The sequence below is a fragment of the Erinaceus europaeus genome, chromosome 20 (assembly GCF_950295315.1).
Source record: "Erinaceus europaeus chromosome 20, mEriEur2.1, whole genome shotgun sequence".
Classification (NCBI taxonomy): domain Eukaryota; kingdom Metazoa; phylum Chordata; class Mammalia; order Eulipotyphla; family Erinaceidae; genus Erinaceus; species Erinaceus europaeus.
In genome coordinates this window covers 38,016,605-38,029,964 of record NC_080181.1, presented here as the reverse complement: position 1 = coordinate 38,029,964, position 13,360 = coordinate 38,016,605, and the positions used below count along the sequence as shown (strand labels likewise).

At 39.7% G+C, this 13,360-nt stretch overlaps 1 protein-coding gene across 5 annotated transcripts in view; it reads right to left on the bottom strand.

Moving 5' to 3' along the window:
* The window catches only part of OCA2 (OCA2 melanosomal transmembrane protein), a 452,195-nt gene that overhangs the window by 265,657 nt on the left and 173,178 nt on the right, over positions 1-13,360 (bottom strand). For all 5 annotated transcript variants that reach the window (XM_060179243.1, XM_007533891.2, XM_060179245.1 and 2 more), the window contains one exon: positions 2,005-2,152. In XM_060179243.1, coding sequence (XP_060035226.1) covers positions 2,005-2,152 — 148 coding nt within the window. The remainder of the gene's footprint in view (positions 1-2,004; positions 2,153-13,360) is intronic.

Sequence of the window (13,360 nt, the reverse complement as noted above, 5' to 3'; positions counted from 1 at the left end):
ACTTGCACTCTGAGGACCCATAGTGGGTGCTAGACCAGGAGAGGATGGAGCTGGAGGTACCACTGTGCCTGGTCTCTGGACAAAATGTGTCTACACATAATCACTGGTTTGTTTCCACTGATTTTGTTTCCACTACTAGTCCCCCCACTCCTGGCTGGGGACCTTCAGGTGACCTCATGTCTGAGAATATGAACTATTTTCCAAAGAGCAATGTGCCATCTCAGCCCCATTGTGTTCTCAGGATGTCTGTCTCTCTCTCTCTCCCTCCATTCCCCCCCCAAGGTTACTGAAAGATCTTGGTGCCAGCACTATAAATCCATTGCTTTTGGAAGACATTTTTCCATTTTATTGGATAGGGCATAGAGAAACTGCAAGGGGAGAAAGAGAGAACAAGATAGACACCTGAAGACCTACTTTGTCGCTTGTAAAGCATCTCCCCTGCAGGAGGGGACCCTGGGGCTTAAACCTGGGTCCTTGTGAGAGTCCCTGAATATAGTACTATGTGTGCTTAACCAGGTATGCCACTGCCCACTCCCCTACTGCCCACCCCCAGGATCCTCTTTCTCCAGCCATGGAGGGAACTCTCCTTCCCCTGTTCTCAGTTCTGTCACAGGGATGCCACACAGTTTTTTTCTAGTCAATGCTTCCAGGGTACAGATGGGTGTAAAGTCACCTCCAAGTCCTGGAGAGAGGAAACCTCATCTCACTGTTACCTCATGAAGTCTCAGCTTTGGTTGAAAGCAAACATCAGGGATGAATTGAGCGGGACCTAAGTGTTCTTTGAACTCCCTGAAATCAGTCTTGAAAAGAAGATTACATGATCCACTTGTTACATGAATTGGTTTTCTGACTAATTCTACTTTATTCTAGTTCTTAAAGCAACACTGCATCATAGTATTATGTTTCAGGTAAGCATCTTTAAACATCAATGTTAAGTCTGTGTATGAAATCGGCTGTAATTTTTATCCTGTAATAAATTCTGTGTGTAAAGGCAGAGTGGGCAGCAGCTGAGAGTATGAATCACTCTCCCCAGCTGAATAGCCCTGGTTCATTTCCCACATGCTATGAGCCTCAGCTTTATCATCCTTAAACCAACACTCATTCTAGAGAGTTAGAAGAAGGCATCAGAAGATGAGGTTTGGCTGCCAATGTCCATGTCCAGTGGAAAAGCACTAACAGAAGACAGAACTCCCACCTTATGAACCCCAAAAGAAACTTTGGTCCATAGTCCCAGAAGGGTAAATAGTAGAGGAAGAAGATCAAAGGACTCTGAACCCCAATTCCACAAGGATCTGAGCATTTGTCATCAGTAATCTTGTTTTTGTACCATCAGAGAAAGGAAAGCAAATCTAGAGAACACCAGAGAAATCCAGGAACTGTTTCCCTTATCAGAGAGAAGAGGAAAAAGGAAGGACACTTGATGTGTAACTTAGAAAGGAAGTGAAGGGGCTGGGTGGTGATGCATCTGGTTGAGCACACATGTTACAGTGTGCAAGGATTTGAACCTTGTAGTCTCCATATGCAGGGAGACAACTTTGGGAGTGGTGAAGCAGTGTTGCAGGTGTCTCCCTCTCTATCACTCCCTTCCCTCTCAATTTCTGCCTGTCTCTAGCATAAATAAATAAATAAATAAATATAATTTTAAAAATCAACCAAAAAAAGTGAAGTCAGGAGCATAGAAAAGTGTGCAAAAATATAGATAGATAGTGATAGATATAAAATCAACCCATATCTGTGACTGTGGGAGAAATACTGCAGTTTCCAATGGAGGGAATGGAGACACAGAACTCAGAAATGGTGTGGAATTACAACCCTATTTTCTTATAGTTTTGTAAATCAATACTAAGTCACTGATAAAAATAAAAATAGATAAAATTTATTTCCTACCAATAATAATAATAATAATAAAGAAGAGTGGGTCTGGTGGTAGAGAGGTTGCTGATGCCACCCTTTCTCTGAGCACAGCAGCACTGCAAGGCAAGTGCAGCATCCCTGCCTCAGTACCTGTGGAAAGTGTGCAACCTGTGAGCCAGCAGGTGCTCCAGCGTCCGCACCTTCCCCAACAGCAGGTTCTGCACAGCTGTCTCCTCACGGCTGGCCGGGCTGATGCGATGAGCAGTCAGGCGCCACACATAGATCTCATGCTTCAGTTCTGCAGGAAAGATAAGCCCAGGTTTGTGTCTCCAGCAATCTCAGACACTACCACTCTTTTTACTGCCATGCAAGGAAATGCACCTGGCTGATACCCAGAGAATCAAAGGTGACACTAAAGCAGTAACTTCTCGGCACTCGTGTCACTGCAATGGAGCGGGGAGGTAAAGATGACTTTCAAAAGTTGCCACGGATGCAGCTTCAATTCTTCAGTTATAAATTCCCCTCTTGAACAGATATATCAGTGCTAGCATCCAACAATCTTTTCCCACCCTAGGAAAATTATTTCTTGAAGTCCTATTTTCATCCAAAGTTCAGACACTAAACCAATCTATGGGAGGAGGGTGTCTCAGAAGTCTATTACTATAATTTTAATTTCCTTTATTTATTTTTATTTTAATTTATCACTGGATAGAGAAAGTAACTGAGAGGGGAGGGAGTGATAGAGATAGAGAGAGACAGAGAGACACCTGCAACACTGCTTCACCTGTAAAGCTTTCACCCTGCAGGTGGAGTCTATGGGCTTAAACTCAGGTCCTTGATTGCTGTAGTGTGTAAACTTAACCAGGTATGCCACCACCTGGGTCCTAAAGTAAATCAATTAAAAACAGAAATACAGGGAGGGGTGATGGTGCACCTGGTGCACATATGAACAAGGACCTGGGATTGTGTCCCCAGTTCCCATCTTCCAGAGAACAATTTGGGGGCTCTGTGGTAACCACTTGCGAGTTTCTACTGCATGAGAGCTTAACTTTACTCAGTAACAAAGACACAAAATCTATGAAATGCAGTGATTAAAAAATAATCATGGGGAGTCGGGTGGTAGCACAGAGGGTTAAGCGCACATGGTGCAAAGCACAATGACCAGAGTAAGGATCCCGGTTCAAGCCCCCAGCTCCCTACCTGCAGGGGAGTCACTTCACAGGTGGTGAAGCAGGTCAGCAGGTGTCTGTATTTCTCTCCTCCTCTCTGTCTTCCCCTCTGTTCTCCATTTCTCTCTGTCCTATTTAAGTACGACAACATCAATAATAACAACAAAAATAACTACAACAACAATAAAAACCAATAAGAGCAAGAAAAGTGAAAAAAATTTTAATTTTTTAATTTAAATTTTTTTTAAATTTTAATTAATTTAAAAAAATAAAAATAATCATGACTGGAAGCCATAACTTAAGCCCATGCATCCAATGTGTAGTTGAACCAAACACAGTAGTACCAGTGCTAAGAAAGATAAAGGGATAGGATTTCATTAGAACTGGCCTGGGAAGGCATAGATTTTCAAGTCTATTCTAGTAGGGAGAGCAAATGCAATGATGTTTTACAGGGCCAAGGAATGAGGAGTTTCAGGGAAGAAGAAAGGTATCTGTGTATTTAATGACATCTTAATGTCAGATGTATCAGGATTGGGCTGTAGACTGTTAATATGATGAGGCTAACTAGTAAAAACCTAATTCACAGTCTAGTTATATCCGGCTATAAATAAGGGATTTAAAATCAGAGGGACTCAGCTACAGGATGAGGCAAATTTTTACCCATCAATTCCAGAATTTTTTTATGAACTTCTGTCATAAAAAAAAACTAAAGAAAGCTATTTGTAAATTCACCCCTTCCTAAAATACTAAATAAACTACTTTATAAAAATGTGCCTTTAGCTTCCATTTCACTATAGACAAAAAAAAAAAAAAAACCTACATAATATTTGTCTCCTCTCCTCTCACGGATCAACTAGGAATACCAAGGGAGACCACCTGGGACTGAAACAAGACATGACTAGAATAAATTCAGGAACCCACCAAATCACCAGTAAGTGCAAACATGAGTGACTGGTGAGGAGCCTAAGGAGAGATTAAGTGGCTGGTAACAGTCCGGCAGTTTATCAGTTGAGACACCACCTCATCTGTTCCACCAACAAGGAGACGGCTGAAGGGAGGAGAGGACTCCACAGAGACTCACCAAGTTCAACTCTGAGTCTTCATTGCTACTTCTCTCAGAATCTGGAGCAGTGGCAAGGAGGAACACCAGGGGACAGAGATCTAACCAGGAAATTCAGGAGAAGACCTATACCTCGCTGGCATAGCAGTGGGGCTGTGAAAGTCTCTTTGCATAACCACTGGATTATCTCTGCCATACCCTGCTTTATCTCTTGGTCAGGAGTCAATGATTAAAGTAAGAAAGCCTACTTATACTTTAAAAGCCCTCAGGCTCCCATAGCCTACAGGGAAGAAAAAGCACAAAAGACACTTTTAGGCCACTGAGCTACAAATCAGGGATTAAAATACTATTAAAACAACTGTTAACTTCCACCGCTGTGAACCCTTTAGTTACCTTACTTAGACACAAGTCAATCCAGGCGATAGTGATCAGTAATTTGCAAAGTACTGAGAGAGGGAACTCATAACATAATATATAAAATGGTTAAACCAACAAGAAGAAATATTGGAGAAATGAACCAGGATAAGAGTCCAGCTAAAAGCCCCCCAAAGGGTGAAGCACAAAATAATGGGGTGAACATCCAAACACTAGCTAAGAAAATAATCATAGGAGTGAGTAAAGAGTTTGAAAGAATTGTAATCAGAAATATAGAAACAACCAATGAGACTCTGGAAGAAAATACTAATTATCTCAAGGTTATTAGAGAGCTGAAAGCTGTAATAGCTGAGCTAAGAACAAGCTAAAACAGTATCAGAAGAGGGTAACAAAATAGATGATCTCCATAAATCAACAGAGGGGAGAGAGAATCGAATCAATGAGGCTGAAGACAGAATTAGCAAGATCCAGGAAGAATTAGAGACAACTAAAAAAGTAGTAAGTGATCTCAAAAAGAATTAAGAGATACTGAAAACAACAGAGACCTATTGGATGACTTCAAAAGAAATAATACACGCATTATTGGCTTACCAAAGGAAGAAGGAGAGGGAGAGGAAGAAGGCATTCTTCAGGCCATAATAGCTGAAAACTTCTCTAGTCTAGACAACGTCAAAGACATAAAAATTCAAGAAGCCCAGAAGGTTCCAAACAGAATTAACCTAGACTTAAAGATACCAAGACACATCATACTTAGAATGGAAAGGAATAAGGATAAAGAAAGGATCCTGAAGGCTGCAAGAGAAAAACAGTCACCTACAGAGGAAACGCCGTAAGATTAGCAGCAGACTTCTCCACACAAACTACAGGCCAGAAGAGAATGGAAAGATATCTATTGACTGCTCAATGAGAAAGGCTTTCAACCAAGACTACTGTATCCTGCTAGACTGTCATTCAGACTAGATGGAGGCATAAAAAACTTCTCAGACAAGCAACAGTTGAAGGAATCAACTATCACCAAGCCTGCCCTGAAAGAAGTTCTGAAAGGTCTCCTATAAAGAGTCAGACCACCATGAATAGGCCATATATCTAAAACTCTACAAGAATGGTGCTAAAATATCTTCAATCTTTGATATCAATAAAAGTCAATGGCCTGAATTTACCTATTATAAGACACAGAGGAGGGAGATGGATCAGAAAACACTACCCAACAATATGCTGTCTACAGGAAACCCACCTAACTCAACAAGAAAGACACAGACTTAAAGTTAAAGGATGGAAAACTATTACACAAGCAAATGCCCCACAAAAAAGGGCAGGAACAGCTATTCTCATATCTGACAGGATGGACTTTAAAATATTAAGATTAAAAAAGATAGGAATGGCCACTACTTAATGCTTAGAGGATCAGTCAATCAAGAGGACTTAACAATTATTAACATCTATGCACCCAATGAGAAGCCATCTAAATACATCAAACATCTACTAAAAGAGCTACAGCAATATATTAACAGCAACACAGTCATAACAGGGGACTTCAACACCCCACTCTCTCAACTTGACAGATCATCCAGGAAGAAAATCAATAAAGACATAAGGAAGCTAAATGAAGAGACAGATAAACTAGAAGTGTTGGACATTTTCAGAGTCATTCATCCCAAGAAACTGGAATACAGATTTTACTCAAGTCCACATAGGTCATTCTCAAGAATAGACTATATGTCAGGCCACAAAGACAGCATTAGCAAATTCAAGAGCATTGAAATCAATCCAAGCATCTTTTCAGGCCACAGTGGAATTAAACTAACACTTAACAATCAACAAAAGATTAGCAACAGTCCCAAAATGTGGAAACTCAACAGTATACTCCTTAACAACTTCTGGGTCAAACAGGAAATAAAGGAAGAGATTGAGATGTTTTGAGACTTCAATGAAAATGAAGACACAAGCTCTCAAAATATTTGGGACATAGCTAAGGCAGTACTGAGAAGAAAGTTCATAGTCATACAAGCACACATTAGGAAACAAGAAAAAGCACAAATAAACAGCCTGATTGCACATCTTAAAGACTTAGAAGAAGAAGAACAGAGGAACCCTAAAGCTACCAGAAGGACAGAAATCACTAAAGTTAAGGCAGAAATCAATAACATTGAAAATAAGAAAACCATACAAATGATCAACGAAAGTAAAAGTTGGTTCTTCCAAAGAGTAAACAAAATTGACAAATCTTTAGCCAGACTCACAAAACAAAAAAGGGAGAAAACCCAAATAAATCGGATAGTAAATGAAAGAGGAGCTGTCACAAGAGATACCACAGAAATTCAACATACCATGTGAGGCTTCTATGAACAACTAGATGCCACCAAGCTAGAGAACCTGGAAGAAATGGATGATTTCCTAGATACCTACCAACTTCCAAAACTAAGTAAAGAGGAACTAGATAATATGAACAGGTCCATCACAGATATTGAAATTAAAACAGTTATCAAAAATCTTCCCAAAAATAGTAGTCCTGCACCGGATGGTTTTACAAATGAATTCTTTAAAATCTTCAAAGAAGAACTAATATCTCTACTTTTAAAAGTCTTCCAGAAGATTGAAGACACTGGAATACTCCCTTCCAGCTTCTATGAAGTCAACATCACTCTGATATCAAAAGCTGGCAGGGACAACACCAAAAAAGAAAACTACAGACCAATATCTCTGATGAACATAGATGCTAAAATATTTAACAAAGTTTTAGCCAACTGGATACAGCAGTATATTAAAAAGATTGCTAATCATGACTAAGTAGGGTTTATCCGAGGGATTCAAGGTTGGTTTAATATATGTAAATCAATCAACATAATCCACCACATCAACAAAAGCAAGACCAAAAACCACATGGTCATAACAATAGATGCAGATAAAGCTTTTGACAAAATACAAGATCCACTTATGATCAAAACACTACAAAAAATGGGAATAGATGGAAAATTCCTCAAAAGAGTGGAGTCTATATGTAGCAAACCTGCAGCCAACATCATACACAATGGTGAAAAACTGGAAGCATTTCCCCACAGATCAGGTACTAGACAGGGCTGCCCACTATCACCACTACTTTTCAACATAGTGTTGGAAGTTCTTGCCATAGCAATCAGGCAGGAGCAAGGAATTAAAGGGATACAGATTGGAAGAAAAGAAGTCAAACTCTCCCTATTTGCAGATGACATGATAGTATACATAGAAAAACCTAATTAATCCAGCAATTATCTTTTGGATATCATCAGGCAATACAGTAAGGTATCAGGCTACAAAGTTAACATTCAAAAGTCAGTGACATTCCTCTGTGCAAACACTAAGTTAGAAGAAGATGAAATCCATGAATCAATTCCTTTTACTATAGCCACAAAAACAATAAAATATCTAGGAGTAAACCTAACCAAAGAAGTGAAAGTTTGCATACTGAAAACTATGAGTCACTACTCAAGGAAACTGAAAAAGACACAAAGAAGTGGAAAGATATTCCATGTTCATGGGTTAGCAGAATTAACATCATAATGAATATACTATACAGAGCCATCTACAAATTTAATGTTATCCCCATCAACATTCCAACCAAATTTTTTAAGAGAATAGAACAAATGCTACAAATGTTTATCTGGAACCATAAAAGACCTAGAATTGCCAAAACAATCTTGAGAAAAAAGAACAGAACCAGAAGCATCACCATCCAGAGATCTCAAATTGTATTATAGGGCTATGGTCATCAAAACTGCTTGGTACTGGAACATGAATAGACATACTGACCAGTGGAATAGAATTGAGAGCCAAGAAGTAAGCCCCCAAACCTATGGACATCTAATCTTTGACAAAGGTACCCAGACTATTAAATGGGGAAAGCAGAGTCTCTTCAACAAATGGTATTGGAAACAATGGGTTGAAACATACAGAAGAATGAAACTGAACCACTGTATTTCACCGAATACAAAAGTAAATTACAAGTGGATCAAGGACTTGGATGTTAGACCACAAACTATCAGATACTTAGAGGAAAATATTGACAGAACTCTTTTCCACATACATTTTAAAGATATCTTCAATGAAATGAATCCAATTACAAAGAAGAATAAGGCAAGCATAAACCTATGGGACTACATAAAATTAAAAAGCTTCTGCACAGCTAAGGAAACTACTACCCAACCCAAGAGCCCCCTCACAGAATGGCAGATCTATATTTGCCATACATCAGACAAGTGGCAAATAACCAGAATACATAAAGAACTTGCATATCTCAACAACAAGAAAACAAATAACCCCATCCAAAAATGGGGAGAGCACATGGACATATTCACAGAAGAGATCCAAAAGGCCGAGAAACACATGAAAAAATGCTCCAAGTCTTTGATTGTCAGAGAAATGCAAATAAAGACAACAATGAGATACCACTTCACTCCTGTGAGAATGTCATACATCAGAAAAGGGAACAGCAGCAAATGCTGGAGTGGTGTGGGGACAAAGGAACCCTCCTGCACTGGTGGTGGGAATGTCAATTGGTCCAACCTCTGTGGAGAACAATCTGGAGAACTCTGAGAAGGCTAGAAATGGACCTGCCCTATGATCCTGCAATTCCTCTCCTGGGGATATATCCTAAGGAACCCAACACACCCATCCAAAAAGATCTGTGTACACATGTTCTTGGCAGCACAATTTGTAATAGCCAAAACCTGGAAGCAACCCAGGTGTTCAACAACAGATGAGTTGCTGAGCAAGTTGTAGTATATATATATATATAATGGAATACTACTCAGCTATCAGAAATGGTACTTCACCATTTTCAGCTGATCTTGGATGGACCTTGAAAAATTCATGTTAAGTGAAATAAGTCAGAAACAGAAGGATGAATATGGGGTGATCTCACTCTCAGGCAGAAGTTGAAAAACAAGATCAGAAAAGAAAACACAAGTAGCACCTGAAGTGGAATTGGCATATTGCACCAAAGTACAAGACTCTGGGGTGGGAGGGTGGGGAGAATACAGATCCAAGAAGGATGACAGAGGACCTAGTGGGGGTTGTATTGTTATGTGGAAAACTTGGAAATGTTATGCATGTACAAACTGTTGAATGTAAAACATTAGTACCTCAATAAAGAAATTTTTTTTTAATTCTCAAAATTTGATTAAGATACAAGGAAAGACAGTATTGAGGGTGAAACAGTGGTGCACCTGGTTAAGTACACATATTACCATGAGCAAAGACTCAGGTTCAAGTCCCTGCTCCCCTGCAGTGGGGACACTTCACAAGTGGTGATGGTCTGCACATGTCTAATTTTCTCTCTTCTTCTCTATCCCTCTTTCCCCTCCCAATTTTTCTTTGTCCTATCAAATAGAATGATGGGGGGCAGGTAGAAAAAAATGGTACCTAGGAGTGGTGGATTTGTAGCACCAGCACTGAGCACTAGAGACTGGAGGCAGGAGGGGAAGGGAATAGAAAAGAAAGAAAGACAGTATTGTCCACAGATAAAATTAAAAGAGATAGAGGAAGAGAGAGACCTATAGCCCTGATGTACCATTTGGGAAGCTTTCTCCAGGCAGGTGGGGACCAGGGGCTTAATGCTGGGTACTTGAAGACTGTAACATATATTTTCAATCAGGTGTGCCACCACCTGGTCCTTAGCTTTTTTTTTTTTTTTTTGATGGAAGTTAAGAGTGAATCAAGGTTGCTAGTTTATTGTCCTCTTTATTGGATACTGGAGTCATAATTCTGCCAGGTCTTTCATGTACATGGCTGTCAATTTTTTTCTACATTTTGAAGATTGAGATCAGGGTATAAATACTGACTCAGTAGTTAAAATTCACCATTCACTAGTTATACTGTGATGTCTTAAAGAATCTTAAAGTAGTGACATGGCCCTTTCGCAGCTCACTGCAACACAGGTACTTCGTAGTAGAGTTTTGTTTTTAATTATCATCAGAGTTTCCTAATTTCTGATTATAAATTGGGTAGTAAAATAGACTCAATAACACTGTCAAAAAAACAATATTGTCATGAATCACCTATCATGTGCAATATAGTATGTCCCATATCACAAAAATTAACTCAGGGGAGTCAGCCGGTAGCGCAATGGGTTATGCGCAAGTGGCATGAAGTGCAAGGACCGGCATAAGGATCCCGGTTCAAGCCCCTGGCTCCCCACCTGCAGGGGAGTCACTTCACAGTGGTGAAGCAGGTCTGCACTGTCTTTCTCTCTCCCCTTCTCTGTCTTCCCCTCTTCTCTCCACTTCTCTCTGTCCTATCCAACAACGACATCAATAACAACAACAATAAAACAACAAGGGCAACAAAAGGGAATAAATAAATAAATAAGTATTTTAAAAATTAACTCAGAATGATTAAAAACCAAACCTATCCATCAGAACCCTGAGACAGAGGTGGAAAGACTATCCAGCGTTAAAGCAGAAATATGAAGATTCAATGTCACCTTTTAAGGCCCCTCTCTTCAGTACTCAAGTGTTGGTCACCTATTATGTGGCACAGCTACTGCAAAGACAGAAAACCAAAAGGAGCTGGGCACAGACATGGACTGTAAGTAAAAGGCCAAGACCCAGAAGAGAAAGCTAGCAGAATATAGTAATATTAAAACCATTTCCATTAACTCCGGATTTCCTCTAAGGGATCCACTTTACAAAGGACAAAACCCTTTAGAACTAACATATGTAATGTGTTTTCATCCTCTACATAGTTGACCTGTGAACAATGGAGTTTGAATTGCATGGGTCCACCTCTATGTGGATATTCCTGTAAGCAATGTAAACTTACAATATTGATATAGACAGACAGTGTGGCAAATGTTTTTCTTCTTCTTCTGATTAGCTTAACATTTCCCTTCTCTGACTTACTTCATTGTAGGAATAAAGTATATAACATGTATATAAAATTTATGCTTATTGGTAGAGAATGTTCCATCCTCCGAAGGAAGGATGGACAATATACTCTATGCTACACCTGAGGAAGATGGGTCTTGATATTGGGGCATCTTGGAATGTTCCTACTCATGACCACAAAATGTGAGCTCAGATCTAGAGAAATGCAGAGGTCACACAGGCTACTAAGCTAATTATGGGCCCCAGATCACATCAAATTGATGGGGTTTACAGTCAACAATATTTATACCCCTTTCCCATATTAGGGAGCTACTCTCTTCCCTGATCCAGCTTTCTGGTCCTTTTCCTAGCCATGACATCATCTCCCCAGACAACAACTTGGATCCACCTGCATATCAGATTTCAGGCTCAGGCAAAAAAAAAAAAAAAAATTAGTATAGCTACAGGCCCTTTAACTTATAACTAAAATATGCCTACTAGCTATCTACAAAGTGGAAGACCCCCTAACATTTCATCTGCACTATTCCAGCCTTTAGGTCCATGATTGTTCAACAATTTGTTTGGCTTTGTATGTTAACTCTCTTTTCAGCCACCAGGTTCCAGATGCTAGCATGATGCCGACCAGACTTCCCTGGATAGACAACCCTACCAATGCTTCTTGGAGCTCCGCTTCTCCAGAGCCCTTCCCCACTAGGGAAAGAGAGAGGCAAACTGGGAGTATGGATTGACCTGTCAATGCCCATGTTCAGTGGGGAAGCAATTACAGAAGCCAGACCTTCAACCTTCTGCATCCCACAATGATCTTGGGTCCAAACTCCCAGAGGGTTAAAGAATAGGAAAGTTATCAGGGGAGGGGATGTGATACAGATTTCTGGTGGTGGGAATTGTGTGAAGTTTTTGGTTTTGTCAATGTTTCCTTTTTATCAATAAAAAATAAAAATAAATAAATAAATGTATGTTTATGTTATCAGTAAACACTCTGGTCAACAGCAATGTGTTAGTAAATTTATCTCAGATTTTCAATTGTATGTGGTGGAAATGGTTAACATTCCTAATTCCTGTGTTAGTAAAGGATCAACTATATATCAATATTTTGTACCTCACTAAGAAAAAGAAGAAGGAGGGAGAGAGGGAGGAAAAAGAGGAGGAGGTGAAGGAGAAGGAGAGGGAGGGAAAGGAAGAGGGAAGGAGGAAGAGAAGGAAGAAGAGATAAAGAAGAAGAATTGGATATAATTCAAAGAGTTCTCCAGACAAAGAGATTTATAAGTTTGGGAACTCTCTCACCATGTTAAATGTTTCTAGGTGATTTCTACAGTGCTCCTTTGTAAGCTAGAACACATTTGCTTTTCAACAGAATGGTTTAATTTATTTTTGTAATAAGAGGACAGTTAAATAATTCAGAGGACTAAGTTTTCAGTTAGGGGTGTGATGTATAAACTTGACATTCATAAACACAAATTATAAAATAACGAGAAATAATAGCCCACATACTTATTTAATGATGGAATCCAGTATAGAATTACTGTTATTGAAAAGGAAGTTCTAAGGGCCAAGGAGATATCTAAGTAGGTGGAGTCCCTTTCTTTCTTTCTTTCTTTCTTTCTTTCTTTCTTTCTTTCTTTCTTTCTTTCTTTCTTTCTTTTTGTTCCTCCAGGGTTATTACTGAGGTTCAGTGCCTGCACTACAAATCCACTGGTCCTGTAGGCCATTTTTTTCCATTTTTGTTGCCCTTGTTGTTACTATTGTTGCCACTGATGTTGTTGTTGTTATTGTTGGAGAGAGATAAATGGAGAGAGATGGGGAGACAGAGAGTGGGAAAGATAGACACCTGCAGACCTGCTTCACCGCTTGTGAAGTGACCCCCCTGCAGGTGGGGAGCCGGGAGCTCAAACCAGGATTCTTACACCGGTCCTTGTGTTTCACACCACGTGGAGTCCATTTCTTGAGAGCTTATTTGGAGGGGGGTTCTAACAGGAGAGTGCATCTACTCATATACTCTTGACTGAAGGCCAGTCAGTATCGATTCTGGGAAGGTTGACCAA